The following is a 17,959-nucleotide window of genomic DNA, read 5'->3' on the forward strand; positions in this document are numbered from 1 at the left end:
AAGTGTTTAAAGCTAAGTAAAGTGTGTGTTGTCCAGTATTTAATTAAATGTAACTTTGTCAGGCTACGAATCAGATACAGCAGTATCTTCTAATAGGCCATTAACATTTTCTCTATCCTCCACAAACAAAAAGCATTAGAGATTTTTCACTTGTCTGCAGTTGATAGCAGTTTAAAAAAGTGTAAAAAAACTGTTCTAAGACAAAATACTTGATTTTGTATGCTGATGATGAGTGTTTGATTTAGTTCACTTTATTTAGAAAACCTTTTTAATGGTTGTCCAAAGAATTTCGCCATGGATATCTGGGTTCAAGTGCTACTGAAAAAGCAATTTGTGTTCCATTTACATACAGCAGATCTGAACTAGTCCCACTGATCTTGTTCCCAGTAGATTTGAGCTATCTACTGAAAAGTATCTTATTTCAATCTTTATATACAAGATTTCAAAGCTAAAAGTGATTTCACTTGTTTTCCAAAATTAATTTCTTAAATACAAAAGATCAAATTAAGCCCTCTCTATTAATAATAAATCAATAAGAATAGTACTTTGCACTTTTTATCGCATTGATCATATAAAGTTCTCAAACTACTTTATTAAAGTGGATAAATATTGCCATCCACATCTGTATTAGCAGAAAAAAGGTTTTTGCAACTTGCCCAAGGTCACAGAAGCCCATTGGCAAATCGGAACTAGATGCATGTTTCCATATTTCCAGCTCCGTGTTTTAATGATCACTCTGCATTGCCTGCAGCAAAGCAGTAGACTTTACATCTGCCTCCACACTACCTGACATAAAAGAAATAAGTTATAGTAGGGAAATATTCTGAGAATATTTCAAATTCCATTTGCTGAGGAGAGATGGAGGAGAAAATTTGAAGGTAACTAATAGCTATTGAATGATATTATCTCTATATATCCCTTAGCAACAAATCTTACTATTTTTTCTTCATTTAAACCACATTTGTGTGAGTTTTATTGTTAACTTGATCCAGATGACTGATCAAAGCATAGTTCCCTATTGCTACTTTGCTAAAGTATTTTTTTAAAGACAGTTTTAATATTACAATTTTACAGCTACAGATTGCTGTTAAGCTATCGAGTCTATTACCAGTCAATCAAAGACTTTAATTTCATTTTGGTAGATCCTTGCTTAAATGACACAGAATCTTAGGAGGACATAAAATATGTCAATTTCCCTTCAGAGGCTAGCCATAGATTCTTTAATAAATAGGGGAAATTTCAAGTTAGCCCCGCCATGTGTGACTTTAGAAACTCAACAAATATCAATGTTGACTGATCAAAGATAATTGCTTCAAGTCTTAGAGATTATTATACTTCCATCTCTTGATGTAAGTTAGCAGCTTTTAATTTCACTTTCTTTTATTTTTACATAGATATATCACTGAAAGGATGCACTTCTTAGAGTAAACAGTTTTGGCAAGTTTACATTTTTCAGGCCAAAGCTAGGAGATACATTTAATTAACATATGTTTTGTTTTATTCCGGATTTTCATTCATTTTTGTAATAATTATTATTAGTCTAAACATATCATAACAAGAAATAAAATTTTCAGTTGTATAAAGCTGGTATGAGTAATAAGATCATTTTAACATAAGAAAATTGAATTAATTTAAGTAAATGACGTGGATAGTATAGGGTTAGCAATTCATTATGCCATGAAAATGTAACAATAATTATTGTATTTTGCACTTCCATAGCATCTTTTACCCAAAGCCTCAATCTCCTTTGCAAATATGAAATATTATTACTGTCATTTTACAGGTAGCTACAATAAGACACAGAGAAATTAAGACATGTCATTGTCCCCTAGTGAACCAATGGTAAAATCAGGAAGAAACCCAGCTTTGGAATCCCAGCTTCATAGATTAACCATATACTGTGAAAACTGACTGGAAAAAATATTAGGTTGTAGAGTTTGATGTCTTTAAAAGCAACTAGCAGTCCTGTGGCATGTTAAAGGGTAACAAATATATTACATCATGAGCTATTTGTTAGTCTGCAAGGTCCCATAGGAGTGCTCTTTTTTTAAAGTTACAGACCAACATGATTACCTCTCTGTGACATTGTCTTTCAGTTATTTTGTATCATATGTGCTCATTTTATAAATAAAAGGATATCTCATTCAAACTGACTGCCCTGAAAATTCTACCTACAGGTTGGACCTCCCTGGTCCACTACTCTCAAGACCTGAGTGGTTCTGAACCAGGAAGTTTGCCAGACTAGGGGAGGTCAAGACTCCTCTCTGGGGTGTGGGTATCCCTGGAGCCTGGGCTTCCTTTCCCACTGCTGACTCCACTCTGGAGTTCTCAGGGTCAGCCTCCTCAGGACTGGCACTCCCCACAGTCACTGCCGGCCCCTCTCCGCTGGACTGGGGCTTCCCACTGGCCCCACTGCCGCTAATGTTCCAGGCCGGGGCTGGGACTGGAGAGTCCCTCTGGCCGCCACCAGACCTTCTCCTGCCAGGCATCCCCTCTGGCTGCTGCTAGCCCTGCTTCTACCGGGGTTCCTGGCTAGAGATTCCCCACACCTGCAGCCACCTCAGCTACCCCCTAGGTTCCTCACTGAGGGTTCCTCCCAGCCGGTGCCGGCCCTACTACCTTTCTAAAGTCACACATGGCGGGGCTAACTGTGGCTGGGTATTCCTCTCAGCAGCTGCAGGGGCTCTGTGGTCTGGGGCTCCCCAGAGTTGGATTCCCCATACACCACAGGATCTGTTTCCGCAGGACCAGCCCTTCTGGACTACAGATGTAGCCAGACCAGAGAGTCCCGGATTTGGGAGGTTCAACCTGTATTATCTTAAAATCAAAGTATGGTCTTTCTTGCTATTGCTTCATTTAGAATAAATACCGTGCAAATGTAACTTAGGGAAAATTATCTTGATGAGGTGTGAGTTAGAATAGAATCCATCTCAGTCCCTAAGACCTGTAGCTAAATGTGTTCTGCATTGCTAACATAAATACAATTTAGTAGGAAGTTAATTATTTATTACTCTGAATAGAAATAAAAAGACCTGCCAAGTAGTAAGGTGCCAGTTTTATATTGCCTTTTTTCTGATTACGTTCAAATGCTTATAACTGAGTTCACAGGATACCAGTTAGCATGAAGAAAAGATGTCAGTTTGCTATCTTTGAAAAAACTTTTGACTCTATAGGCTTCAGATATTGCATGTAGCCAAAGTTCTGTATTCAATTGTGATGAATATTTCTAGAAATGAAGCATTATTTTATGTATTTTTTTTAATAAAATGAGGTTTAACTTGGTATATGCACCAACTGATATCAACTTTGGAAAACCCTTAATTATATGGTTAAGGGCTTTAAAGAAAACAAATGGATTTAAGTGCATGTTTAAAGATTCTGTTGTTTTGCTAAATCCACTGAGAAGCTGAAACTAGCATTAGATGCTGCTGCCCACTTTGTGAGAGTAGTGCCTTACTAGGAGCTGAAGACATGAGTGTTTCCATTGGGTTTCCAAGTAGGATATAAGTTGACGTTTTTCGTCTGTTAAGCCCTAAATAGCATGGCATCTGGCTACTTCAAACATTATCTCATTCCCTGAGTCATACTGCCACAGCGATTTTAAGTTGAGATTTTGAAACTGGAACCACCTCAGTATGAAAGAAAGGGAAAGGCCAAAAGGCCTTTCATTCTCACCTCTCAACCTTTGGAGTTGTATTTAAAAAACAATGAAAATGTATTGACCATCAGGGCAAATTGTCAGGCTCATCTGTTTTCATGGCCTTCTGGAGAGGATGAGATTATAATGAGTGGCGTAGGATAAGGCCTGAGGTGAAATGGTGTATTGGCTTATTTGTTGTTATTATTATTGAATATGTCTAAGGAGCAAGACTTATATTCCTTTATTTGTTTCCATAATATCATATATAATTTTAAGTAAAGCTGGACATTTACAAATTTAGGTCAGTCCTTTTTTTTTTTTAGAATTTGAAGTAAATAACATGTATTACTAAATGATACTTTATTATTAGATATCTGGAGACTACCTGGCAGATAAAAGTGTACTGTGCAAGTAACTCCATGTTTATTCTGTCAATTACTTAGGGTAGATTTTACCAACTTCTGATCTTTCCCCATCCATCCCCCTCAAGCAAATTTATTGCTGGAACCTTACCATACACAAAATGGCTTCCACCAGCTCCCCATCTTTACCTATTTAGGTTCCTCCTTCAAATCCATGCCTGGATTTTATTCCCCCCCAATAGGAGGATTAAGGTGGGCTATAAGAATGGGGGATTGGCTCCCTTCCATATCAATTATAGGAGTCCCCCACCACCACAACCACCACAATTCACTTTTAAGTCCTTTTCCAGCCAGTTATCCAGTTACTGTATACCAGGCTGTGATGTGGTGTATCAACCCACACTGAAGTTGACAGCGTGGTCTTGGCCCAGCTTTCTGAGAGGACCCCACCCCCACAGACCTGGTGGGCATTCTCCAACTGGAGACTGACTATAAAAGCCTCTGTAGCAGCTCAGTTAGGGCTGACTGCTGAAGGGGAAGGAGGTGCTGAGGGAGCTCCAGGGGAGGTAATGCTGTTCAGACCAAGCAGTGGCAGCCAGGCCAAGAGTGCTACCCAAGGAGCTGCCAAACTGGAGTAAGACTATGGAGAAGACACCTGGCAGGTCCTGGCAGGAAGTAGCCCAGAGCAGGGAATTGCTCCCTGAGCACTTAGCGTGTTGCATCAGGATTCCCCGCAGAGCAAGCAGTGGGCCTTGCCACTGCCAACTGGGCCCTGGGGTGGGACCCAATGGAATGGGATGGCCTGGGTTTCCCTACCACCTCCATACATACCCCCATGTGGGGGAGTTTTCCCTGCGTACATGACACTGGGCCATATTACCCTGAGTAGTAGGGTTTATACGGATTAAGGCCATGGGGCCGTAATACCCTGAGTAGGGGGACTTGCATATAAACTTAGGCCACTAGGGCATAATACCTGAAATAAAGGGTCTTGTATACAGGCAGTCCCTGGGTTACGTACAAGATAGGGACTGTAGGGGTATGTCTACACTACCACCCTAGTTCGAACTAGGGTGGTAATGTAGTCAACCAGAGTTGCAAATGAAGCCCGGGATTTGAATTTCCTGGGCTTCATTTGCATGTTGCCAGGCGCCGCCATTTTTAAATGTCCGCTAGTTTGGACTCCGTGCCCCGTGGCTACACACGGCACGAACTAGGTAGTTCGGACTAGGCTTCCTATTCCGAACTACCGTTACTACTGTTACTACCTAGTTTGTGCCGCGTGTAGCCACGGGGCACAGAGTCCGAACTAGCGGACATTTAAAAATGGCGGCGCCCGGCAACATGCAAATGAAGCCCAGGAAATTCAAATCCCGGGCTTCATTTGCAACTCCGGTTGACTACATTACCACCCTAGTTTGAAGTAGGGTGGTAGTGTAGACATACCCTAGGTTTGTTCTTAAGTTGAATTTGTATGTAAGTCGGAACTGGCATCCAGATTCAACTGCTGTTGAAACTGACCAGCAGCGGCTGAATCGGACACGCCTGGGGCAGAGCAGCTGGGGTGTTGCTGGGTTGGTCCCGCAGCGCCGCTCCTCGGCGCTACTGGACCAACCCGGCAGCACCCCAGCTGCTCTGCCCCAGGTGTTCCCAAGTCAGCCGCTGCTGAAACTGACCAGCGGCTGACTACAGGAAGCCCGAGGCAGAGCTGCTCTGCCCTGGGCTTCCTAGAATCAGCCGCTGATCAGTTTCAACAGCGGCTGAATCTGGATGCCTGGGACAGAGCAACTGGGGTGCTGCTGGGTTGGTCCAGTAGCGCCGAGGACCAACCCAGCAGCCCCCTAGCTACTCTACCCCAGGCATCGGCGAGAAAAGCCTGTTCTGCTGGGGGGGCACACTAGCTGCGCCCCCCCCCCAGCAGACCAGGGAGACGCGGAGCTGCTTTTCCCGCCGCAGAGGATGCGGGCGGAAGGACAGCCGAGACGTGCCGCGGTGCCGCCGCCCGCATCCTCCGCGGCGAGAAAAGCCGCTCAGCGTCTCCCTGGTCTGCTGGGGTGGGCACTAGCTCCGCGTCTCCCTGGTCTGCTGGGGGGAAGCGCCCCTGGAGGCGGCGACAGTAGGGGAGGCACCCCACACTAGCGGGGCTCCCCCCGCCCCCGTTCGTATCTAGGGGTCCGACTTAAGTCGGACTGACATAACCCGGGGACTGCCTGTATTGACTAAGGCCATTGGATCAGAAGACCCTGAATAGAGGATCATGGGTACAGACTGAGGCTGTTGAGCTGTCCCGTAAATAAACATGGTGACAGTCAAGTTGCTCAATCAAAGGAAATTAAGCTCAAGTGGTCTCCAAGGATTGGTCGCTCCCTTGACACTTTCTTCACTTGACATGCACCACAAGGAGACACCAGCAAGCAGTTAGCTTAGTTGCCTTCCCACCCAAAATTATTAAGGTTCTCAGACATCTCTTCCCAGACACCCCCTCCTTTATCAGCAGCATAGAATACTCAAGGAGCTGATAGGGGAAGTATCTGAGCTTCTAGCTATAATCTTTGGAAAATCATGGGAGACAGGAGAGATTCCAGAAGACTGGAAAAGGGCAAATATAGTGCCCATTTATAAAAAGGGAAATAAGAACAACCCAGGAAACTACAGACCAGTTAGTTTAACTTCTGTGCCAGGGAAGATAATGGAGCAAGTAAATATGGAAATCATCTGTAAACGCTTGGAAGGTGGCAAGGTGATAGGGAACAGCCAGCATGGATTTGTAAAGAACAAATCCTGTCAAACCAATCTGATAGCTTTCTTTGATAGGATAACGAGTCTTGTGGATAAGGGAGAAGTGGTGGATGTGGTATACCTAGATTTTAGTAAGGCATTTGATACGGTCTCGCATGATATTCTTATCAATAAACTAGGCAAATACAACTTAGATGGGGCTACTATAAGGTGGGTACATAACTGACTTGATAACCATACTCAGAGAGTAGTTATTAATGGTTCACAATCCTGCTGGAAAGGCATAACAAGTGGAGATCCGCAGGGGTCTGTTTTGGGACCGGCTCTGTTCAATATCTTCATCAATGATTTAGATATTGACATAGAAAGTACGCTTATTAAGTTTGCAGGTGATACCAAGCTGGGAGGGGTTGCAACTAATCTGGAGGATAGGGTCATAATTCAAAGTGATCTGGACAAATTGGAGAAATGGTCTGAGGTAAACAGGATGAAGTTTAATAAAGACAAATGTAAAGTGCTCCATTTAGGAAGGAACAATCAGTTTCACACATACAGAATGGGAAGCGACTGTCTAGGAAGGAGTACAGCAGAAAGGTTATAGTGGACCACAAGCTGAATATGAGTCAGCAGTGTGATGCTGTTGCAAAGAAAGCAAACATGATTCTGGGATGCATTAACAGGTGTGTTGTGAGCAGGACACGAGAAGTCATTCTTCCACTCTACTCTGTGCTAGTTAGGCCTCAGAGTATTGTGTCCAGTTCTGGGCACCGCATTTCAAGAAGGATGTGGAGAAATTGAAAAGGGTCCAGAGAAGAGCAACAAGAATGATTAAAGGTCATGACTTATGACTTATGAGAACATGACTTATGAGAACATGACTTATGAAGGAAGGCTGAAAGAACTGGGTTTGTTTAGTTTAGAAAAGAGAAGATTGAGGGAGGACAGGATAGCAGTTTTTAGGTATCTAAAAGCATGTCATGAGGAGGAGGGAGACAACTTGTTCATGTTGGCCTCTGAGTATAGAACAAGAACCAATGGGCTTAAACTGCAAAAAGGGAGGTTTAGGTTGGACATTAGGAAAAAGTTCCTAACTGTCAGGGTAGTCAAACACTGGAATAAATTGCCCAGGGAGGTTGTGGAATCTCCATCTCTGGAGATATTTAAGAGTAGGTTATATAAATGTCTATCGGGGATGGTCTAGACAGTACTTGGTCCTGCCATGAGGGCAGGGTATGGACTCGATGACCTCTCAAGGTCCCTTCCAGTCCTAGTATTCTATGATTCTATGATTATATTGGCTAAAACAAATGGGCTCCAAACCTTTACAGAGGACACCTTCCCTGAATAATAGTATTCTCCGACATGTGACACATCATATTGGTGACTGCTGATGGGCCCTTTCGTGCACAGCAATGTCGTGAGGACATTGAATGACATTCTTTTCCTTCCATGCCAACACAGACTTGTGTTGTCACTGGACCCCATTTGCCAAACCTTAAGCACATTAGGACTTAAATACTATGTATTGAACTAGTATTTTATTTGTGGAAATACAGATTAAAATTGGAGTTAATAAAATGAAGATTGAACAATATCTGATACTGTGATGTACAAAATATATAAAGTAAATATGTAAAAATATATATTTGACCCAAACTATACTACTTTTTTATTGTAATTGGGTTTTCAGACCTACCCTGTTGTATTTAAAACAGTTTTGCGGTGAACATTTAAATACCACACATTCAAAAATCTGCACATTAAGAGCTGTGAAATAATAATAGCAATAAAGCCGCATGTGATGTAATTGATGTATTTTGAACACTTGCATAGATGTTACTGAACTAAGAGGAAGAAATTCCAATGTTTTCTGGAAAAAAAATCAAACTAAAACCACAGGTTCTAATGTACTGTAGTGTCATAATCTAAAACATTTAGCAAGAGCTTGGATAGGAAATGTTCAAGTAAATTCAAAATGCTGCAGGAAGTGATGGCACTGACAAGCCAGTTGGTGGAACTCTTTCCTTTGAGTCAATACTTAATCTGGTCTGGCATCCAATGATCCAGCACTCCTGATGGTCCGGCACCATCAGGAACCTGGAAGTGCTCCGGGCAGCCGAACAATTGGAGCTGCTCTGCGCCCGGCTTCCCCAATTCAGCCACTGCTGAAACTGACCAGCAGCTGAATCGGGGGCACCTGGGGGAGAGTAGCTGGGGTGCTGCCGGGTTGGTCCCGCAGTGCCGAGGGGCAGCACTACGGGACCAACCCAGCAGCACCACAGCTGCTCTGCCCCAGGTGTCCCCGATTCAGCAGAGCTGCTCTTTCCCGGGCTTCCTGGAGTCAGCCGCTGATCAGTTTCAGCAGCGGCTGAATTGGGGACACCTGGGGCAGAGCAGCTGGGGTGCTGCCAGGTTGGTCCCATAGCGCCGCCCCTCGGTGCTGAGGGACCAACTTGGCAGCACCCCAGCTGCTCTGCCCCAGGTGTCCCCAAGAGCAGCTGGGGTGCTGCCGGGTTGGTCTTGTAGCGCCGAGGGGCGGCACTACTGGACCAACCCGGCAGCACTCCAGCTGCTCTGCCGCAGGTGTCCCCGATTCAGCTGCTGCTGAAGCTGACCAGCAATGGCTGAATCGGGGATGTCTGGGGCAGAGCCTTACTATTGGAAGGGGGGGCTATGAAGGGTCCTGGGTGACATCCCCCAACCCCACCCGAGACGCCTCATAGCCCCCCCTTCTGATAGTCTGGCATATTTGATAATCCGGCACCCCCTGTGTCCTAAAGATGCCGGATTATCGGAAGTTTACTGTATTAAGCTGTGGGATATCTGCATAAATTGCAATCTGGTTAATTAATTGCTTCCTAGAAGAAAAATATACCTGATCTTTCATAGTTTACCAAACATTAAAAGAGTTTACAAGTGAACCACTCAGCAGTAATTTACAGATTACTAGAAAAGGCTAAAAAAGATTGTTTTATCCCTCATTTTCTTTATATGTCTATATTTTTTCAAAAAGCACGTCTATTTATAAAATCTTTTAAAGATCACAAAAGCTCTTATTCTTAAATTATAAGAAACATCCTAGGTAAAATAGAGTTCAGTACAGAAGTGCTGTATTTTAATGGTAGTTCAATCTTATTATTGCAGAGGGCTAATCAACCAAAACATACATGACCAGAATTTGGCCCATTTTTTAGCAGGCCATTTAAAAGCAAGATTCTTGAAAATATGTGGAGTGTCTGATTGGAATTTTTTCATCTGTTTTGTACTCCTTATTACTTTACTTTCAGCAGAGACAAATTAAAGGATGCCTCCTTTAGCATTCACAGTTGCTTTGTGCACATTTTTACTGCAAACTGGCATTCACAAAAAAGAAATATTAGAAGTGGCTTATTTATATTTCAGCACCAAATTAGAAAGATTACATCATTCATTTACAGTTCTTATCCCAGGACATTTCTTAATTCCCAGCACCTCATTACAGGAGACATTTTTAGGATTTCATATATCCTCTTGTTTAGCTTTTACATTCTTTTATGGGATACAGTTGAAAAGTAGGAAATTTAAGGTTGTTCATTGATAAGAAAATAAACTAATAAAATCTTAGAAAGATATTACAGTATTTACAGTAACAGGGTTATTATTTGTCCTTTAGTTCTCCACCTTTTATCCTCTATTTTTTTAATATAAACGCAACTAATCTACCTATAATTCAAATAGACTGGATCCTTTGGTAAAATTAGAAGAAACTGCTGCATAAGTACACACAATCATATATTTCTCTCCATTTAACCAGTGTGGAAAGGGCAGAAAGCCCTTAATTGTAGAGAAAATATTCAGTACCATGCTAAAGGGAAGGATACTGACACACTCACTGTCTCTTTCCCTCATCTTTTTAAGTACTCGGTAAACAAACATGTATGCTGCAGTAGGTCAGCACAAATGCTATATTCTGTTTACTGAACATACAGCTTTAAAAGGCCTGCAGCCATGTTATTGAATGATTCTGGCAGATTAATGGAAAGACGTAATATCATCTTTTCCTTCCACGTATTAGGAATGTTCTTTTAACATCGCTGTTGTTAACAGGAAAATGAGGGTATGCTACTGCAAATGCTCTCAGCTCAAGATTCTTTTGCCCCCACATATGGCAATTTCCATTTATAATTATTTTCAAATGATTAGGAGGTGTCCACTCCTGTCAAATGAACTGAGGTGCACTGGAACTTAAATGTTGATAGGCAAAATAGATCTAAAAAGTATGCAATAAGAAGATATGAAAATATTATCTGACAACAGGTGGGAAAATTTCAGTTAAAACGCATCTCACCCACCTCTCTTAATATAATCATCTGAGAAACCCTGCTCAATATGTCTCTGCTATGTAATTTGTTTTATGTGTCCACCATATATGTATGCTTTTTAGTGGGAACCATTTAACACATGTGACAAAGGTATAATCTAGAACTGCTTGTCTGAGTTTAAAATTTCAGATGTTGACTTTTGACTCTCATTGTTCTACTCTGTGCTGCTTGTCTTGTGTCTACAATGTTATCCTTGTTGACTGATATTTTTAAAAAAATCAAACTTTTATCCTTAAGTTCTATACTGCATTACTTAAGATAGTGACATTTCCTATTCCAAATTTGTATCATAGTAGTAAGTTGTAATTCTGTTACTAAATGTCTTTTTTTCAAGGTATACACTGTTGTTGCAGCCTAGGATAAGAGAACTAAGATGTCTGCGATAATATATTTTATTGGATTAATCTCTGCTGATGAGAGTGACACACTTTGGAGCTTACACAGAGGTATTCTTCAGGTCACTAGTGTCCGATGAAATAGGCATTCTGCTACTGCCCAAACCTGAGATGTGCCAAAGATGCCACTGACATGCATTTGCTGTTTTTTACTAACTTAAAAGGAATTTGCATGTTGTTTATGTTCTTTGTGAACTAATTGTCTTCTTTGCAAAGAACCCAGAGCTTGTTTGATTATTTAAACCACGGGTTCTTAAGCTTTATTGCACCATGCCCTCCTTCTGATAACAAAAATTACTGCATGATCCCAGGAGAGGGGATTGAAGCCTGACACACTCCCCCCAGGCTTTGCCGCTTGGGTGAAGGAGTGTCAAAGCCAAAACCCAAGCACCACTGGTCTCACTGGGGGGCCAAAGCCAAGGACCTCAGCCCTAATTAGTGGGATGCCCTCTCCCTGCTCCCTCAAAAGGGCACAGACTCAGTCAGGGGTAGGGTTGCCAGATAATTTCAACAAAAATACCGGACACACTTGACATTACATCACAATCTACATTACATCTTAATTAGAAAATACCGGACATTTATATTTTCTCTATTTTCTCAATTTGTTTCCTAAACAGAAATCTCAAATACTGGACTGTCCAGTTCAAAACCGAACACCTGGAAACCCTAGTCAGGAGGGCAAGGCTTGGGGGCAGACAACCCTCAGCGCTGCCTGTACCATGCCTTCCCCACCCAGCCCTCAGTGCTGCTGGGGATTCCAGTGGCAATTTAAAGAACCCAGGGCTCTGGCCCCTGCTGCAATTGTTGCAGCACCAGCAGTGGCTAAGAGCCCCACACCCTTTTAAATTATTGGGCCCTAGGGCAACTGCCCCCTTTGTGCTCTCCCCTTCTTCCCCCTTCAGTGGCCCTAGGGGCCTGTAACTTGAGTCCCACTGGTTCAAAGCCTTTGGAATTTGGCTTTGGCAATGGGTCACGAGAGAACAGTAAAAAAAAAAAAAAAAAAAAAAAAAAAAGCAGAGGCCTTTCAGGGTTAGTCCTTTGTGGGCTGCCATCTCTGTTTACCTGCACCTCTGCAAATATCAGGCAATTACAGCTCCTGTTGGTCATGGATCGCCATTCATAGCCAATGGGAGCAGTGGGAAGCAGCATGATCCAAGACACTGCTTCCCGCCACTCCCATTGGCCATGAATGGCGATCTGTGGTCAACAAGAGCTGCAGTCACTTGTTATGTAAGGAGGTGCAGATAAACATAGAGATGGGGGCCCACCATAGAGTAACTCTGGTGGACCAGACCCCACCCATGGGCTGGCATTTGCTCACTCTTGCTCCGAGTGGTGGGGCTCAGGGTTCAGCCCTCAGCTATAGCATGTCTAAGCCAGTCAACTTTGGGATCCTGACTCACAATTTGAGAACTACTGGTTTAAACTTATCTTTCTGCTAATCTATAAGAAGCTGGCTGCTATGGTGCTGATTTCTTAAGATTCTTTTCATTTTATCTTTATAAACATTTTTAAATCATAAGATACTAAGTAAAGGTCCTTATCACTTACTTGCTATTTGATAGGACATAGGACATTTCAGGCACTTGTAAACAGTAATATTCACTAGCGGCAGATGTAATTATCACTCAGTCTCTAGTGATTTTGTACAAGTTTTAGTAGCTACCCTAATCATACATCTTTGGAAAGGTCCTTGATTTGGACCTTGATTTGGATGTTCTTAGGCTTTGGGTGCAGATAAATGTGTTTGCATGTGACAGTGTTTATCTTCAAGCTAAGTCAGTGTCTGCAATCTTGAAGATAATGAAACAATAATTCAAATATTCCATAATAGTCAGCTACACTTAATCAATAGTTCCAATGGTTCCAATTTTAACAGTTCCATTTAGAATAACAGGATATAACATCCTTTCTGTAGCTTTCACACACCTTACAAGTGGGTTTGGGTGAGTATCAGGCATGAAGTGCCATTTAATATCAGTGTGACACCTGTGCAGGTCATGCAGCCATTGCTTCAGGTGCAAAGGAGGCCCACAGATGAAAGATTGGAACCCATTTCCATTGCTTATCAAGAAATCTAATGCACTGAAAGAGCACTTGTAAATGAACACCATGTATAGACCTTAGACTATTATCTTATTTAGAGGTTTCTTGTATCTCTTACCTTTGAAACAAAAGTCTGGGTTTAGGTTCACTTATTACAGTAATTAGCTCAAAAATGTTTTAAATATCAAGGATATGTTTGCAACTAGTATTTTGTTTGCAGGTATTTATTTTAGTAGGGCAAGGGGGCAAAACAGAAAATTAATTGTACTCTCATCTCTGACATTCACAGCATCTTCACCAGGAAACTGTCTAACATTGGAGTAGCTCTGGACCACTCCGTAGATTTTTCTTTGAGATAAATTTGCTATTAGCAGCTTCCAAATTTCCACTTTTATAAGTGCTCTGTTTTCCATAGTCTCAAGGAGCTGCTCTGGTGAAGCCTGCGGTGCATTTTTAACTATTGCTCTCTTTTAAAACCCACCCTTACTTCGTATTTTCTCATAAACCGTAGGCCATTTCACTCTTGCTTAACCTCACTGGTTCCCTCCGCATTACTCATTACTCATTGATTTTCAGTAGAGCTGATAAAACATTTTCCAGTGGAATGTTTTTGGAATGTTTTTGGTCTAAAAATACTAATTTGTTAAAAGTCAGAATTATTCTGTGGAAACATGTTAATTTCGTTTATGTTATAGGTTTATGTTATAGGTTTTGAAATGTTTTGAAATGTTTATGTTATAGGTTTTTATTTGTATTTTATTTTATTATACAATTTTATATGTATAAAATGAATTTAAAATATGATACAAATTAATACAAAATAAAAATATTAATATTTAATAAGTCCAAATTGCAACAAAATATTGTTATTGTCCCTAAACAAAATTTTGCACAAACATTTCTTCTGTTGAGAATTTCTGTATTTCATGTTTGTTCTGTTCAGTATGAAAGCTATTTAGAAATCATAGTATTTCTCACAAAATAGAAACTTTGTTTCTCGACCAGCTCTGGTAGTCAGTTGTTTTTGATGTTCAACCTTCCATTGTTTGAAAAAGAAATGGGAGATCATCTCTTTGTAAAATGGAAAAGATGGGTTTGTTAGTGACTGAACATGTGGCAATGCATTTGATTACAGGGATTTTCTCTCTGTTACACTCCAAAAACCCAGTGAATGTATTGGGGCAATTTCTGAACTTTGCAATTCCATTTGTGTAGAAATCAGTTTGATTTCATGAAGCATTAATTGGCATCATATTTGGTTTAGTGACTTTAGTTGGGTTGAAGAAGTATCAAAAGAAAATACCACTGTGTTTTCTTTCTTTCCTAAATTAGGCCCCAATCCTCCATGTGGCTTCTGCTGGCAGACCCTTGCATCTACACAACCAATCACAGGCTTGCGAGCTTATAATATGACTTATGATAACATCTTGAACATCTTTAATTGACATCTTCAGATTTTTTTAATGGAAGGAGAACTGTAGGTGCCATACCGTGGATCCCACTGAGATTGTATTTTCGATAAATTCTAAGTACTTAAATATGTAAGAATGACCCTCCTGGGTCAGACCAATAGTCCATGTAGCTCTGTATCTCATCTTCTGAAAATGACTGATGCTCAGTGCTTCAGAGGGAATGAACAGAAAAGGTAATCAACAGAATTGTCTCCTTTCCCTATTCAGACACAGAATAGAATGAAACTGATGGCAGACAATTATGACGATGACTATCATCACTACCACCACCACCACCATCACCACCACCATCGGTCTCCTGGGAGAACCCAGCACTCAAATCACCGACCCTCTCCAGATCAGGTCAGTTACCTCCTTTCTAACCTTTACGCTCACCCTTTTACCATTCTGAAATTTCAAGATAAAATAAATATTCCAAAGAAATAATAAACAATACGAGTGATACATCTTTGGAACTGAAACGAATAGCTTTGCTATTTATTTCCATCTCTCAGGGAATCTAAATGTTTTCCTTTCTGTTTCTGTTTGGCTTTTTGTTTCTTATAATATTTTTCTTCCCTCTCTTCCTTTTACTTTTGCTTTGAGCGTTAAAGTAGAGTCATGATTCAACTGTTCAAACAGAAAGTTACTAATGAGCTTAGGCCATGTCTAGGCTGCAGAACTTTTCCAAGATACCAGAGGTATCCCAGAACAGTTTCCGAAAAAGGAGATATGTTCTTTTGGCATCCCTGTATTGCTCTTGGTGAGAGGAATAATGGATATTCCAAAAGAGGAGGTTTTTTTCTGAAATTTGGCCCCGTGTAGACAGGCCAAATTTCAGAAAAGCCTCTTTTGGAAAAATGAAAAAAGATACATAAATTACATTTCACAATTTGCGTATCTTTTTCTATATAACTCTACAGTCTAGATATAGCCTTTGTTACAGAAACTTCACTATTAGATACTTGCTTTTTGGAATAGCTGCTATACTAAGACTTGGTCAGCATTTCCATTATGAGTTCATGTTCTGTTGTTCCTAAGATGGCCATGAAAATACGTTTGAATTGAAACCATTCATTAGTAAAGATTGCATTAACTCAGTTTTGATTGTCTTTAGTAAACAAAATGTAAGTGTTTTGGGATGTACTTTAGAAACGATTTTTTTTCAAAAATTACTAGTGATTCTTGGGAGCCTCAATCTTTGAGTGCCCAGCCTGACACAACTTCAGGAGATCTTTGTTTCAAAGTAAATATTCTCTGACAAGTAATAGAGAGGTAGCCGTGTTAGTCTGATCTTGCTAAAACAAAAGGAAAAACTGTGTAGCACTTTAAAGACTAACAAGATGGTTTAATAGGTGATGAGCTTTCGTGGGCCAGACCCACTTCCTTAGATCATATTGTGGAAGAGAATTGGCAGAAGGAGAGACGTGCTTGTCAAAGAAGGAGAATGACTGAGAATGGGGAAAGTTGTAAACCGTGGGCACAGGAGAGTAGTAGCTCAATGCTACTGTCTGATGATTGGAGATAATTGGTGTGAAAGGTAAGAGAAGGGAAAGGCTAAAGAGCAGCTGCAGAGGCATAGCTGTGACACAGCAATAGAAATTCTGGTTTTTGTGGAAGGGAAGAGATGGAAGGCAGAAAGATGAAGGTGAGCGTAGCAGTAGTCTCTCTTTGGGTGGAATATGAATTCCAAAGTGTACAAGAGAAGGAGAATAGAAAGGTAATGGAGATACGAATGAGTGTAAGATTTAAGGGGCAACCACTGGAGTGGAGACATGTCAAGGATGGTTGCAATGTTTAGAAGCTGGTGTCTGGGCAGATTATGTTAGAGGGAAGGAGGGCAAATGATGGAGGATGTAGAAATGAGATAAAGACTTGTCATTGTGTGTGAGCAGAGAATAGTGGGATGAGGATAGAGTTGGTGCGCGTGAAGCAATGAAGGGGGAGTGAAGAAGGAACATAAGCTAGAGAGGGTGGGAAGTAAGGGAGAGGCATGGAATGAGCAGGAATGGGGAACAGTGAGTCAGAAATGAGATGTGATGAGAATGGTAGGACACAAATGAGAAATGATTATGCAGTCAAGGAGCAGAAGAGCAGGAGGTGACAATAAAATGGAGGATCAATATATCAACAAACCAGCACATTAGAAATCTGCTGGTGTGGCAGTTAAACCTTGGCAGATGGTCAATTACACATCAAATAAATAAATAAATCCACAAGCTAATCATAGTCAAAAGACTGCACCAGAACAACATGCTGGCTTGCATGTGAGAGAACTAATCATAGTCTGTGTTTCATTTTTCAATTATGAATCATTTTTTTCCTCTGTCTGTGATCTGTTATTGTTTCCCATTCCATACAGTACTCTTTGTTATTGCAGTTTGATTGCCATGTGGTTTTATTATGCAAACCTTTATTTCCTATTCACAACCGTTTATTGCATACAAAATTCTGGATATGTGGTTTTTGGTGACCATGATCCAACATACTGGTTGTGGTGTGAAACCACAGAAAAAGTGGAAAAAATAAATGTGTAAATGGTCCAAGGGTACTTTTAATTTTATGAGAAGAAAAAGATGGTGCATATTGTAACACATATGCCACTTAACAGGGACTACTGGTTATCCTTTTAAGGATGTCTATCAGTTTTGAACAGTAAGCAGAAATTCCAAAATATAAATAGAAAAAAAAAGATATATTTGAAGTACACACAATATTAAATTCAGAAAATATCTAATTTGTATTGAGTTGATATTGATGATTTTGAGCGTTGCTAGTTTTGTATGTGTATTTATATATGTAGAAATAACTTTTATATTGTACATGGCATATTTGAAAAAGTGTGTGTGTGTTTGTGTGTGTGTTTGCATGAACGAGTAAGACATTTTCTACCACTCAGCATATATTTGGGAGAATATGGCACCCACGGGCACTGCATTGGGGACCTCTGCCCTAGGAAAAC

At 40.9% G+C, this 17,959-nt stretch overlaps 1 protein-coding gene across 3 annotated transcripts in view; it reads left to right on the plus strand.

Moving 5' to 3' along the window:
* The window catches only part of ERC2 (ELKS/RAB6-interacting/CAST family member 2), a 1,112,164-nt gene that overhangs the window by 847,619 nt on the left and 246,586 nt on the right, over positions 1-17,959 (plus strand). For all 3 annotated transcript variants that reach the window (XM_075938889.1, XM_075938890.1, XM_075938891.1), the window contains one exon: positions 15,226-15,360. In XM_075938889.1, the coding sequence (XP_075795004.1) occupies positions 15,226-15,360 (135 nt within the window). The remainder of the gene's footprint in view (positions 1-15,225; positions 15,361-17,959) is intronic.

Source organism: Pelodiscus sinensis, chromosome 11 (genome assembly GCF_049634645.1).
Source record: "Pelodiscus sinensis isolate JC-2024 chromosome 11, ASM4963464v1, whole genome shotgun sequence".
Taxonomy (NCBI): Eukaryota; Metazoa; Chordata; order Testudines; family Trionychidae; genus Pelodiscus; species Pelodiscus sinensis.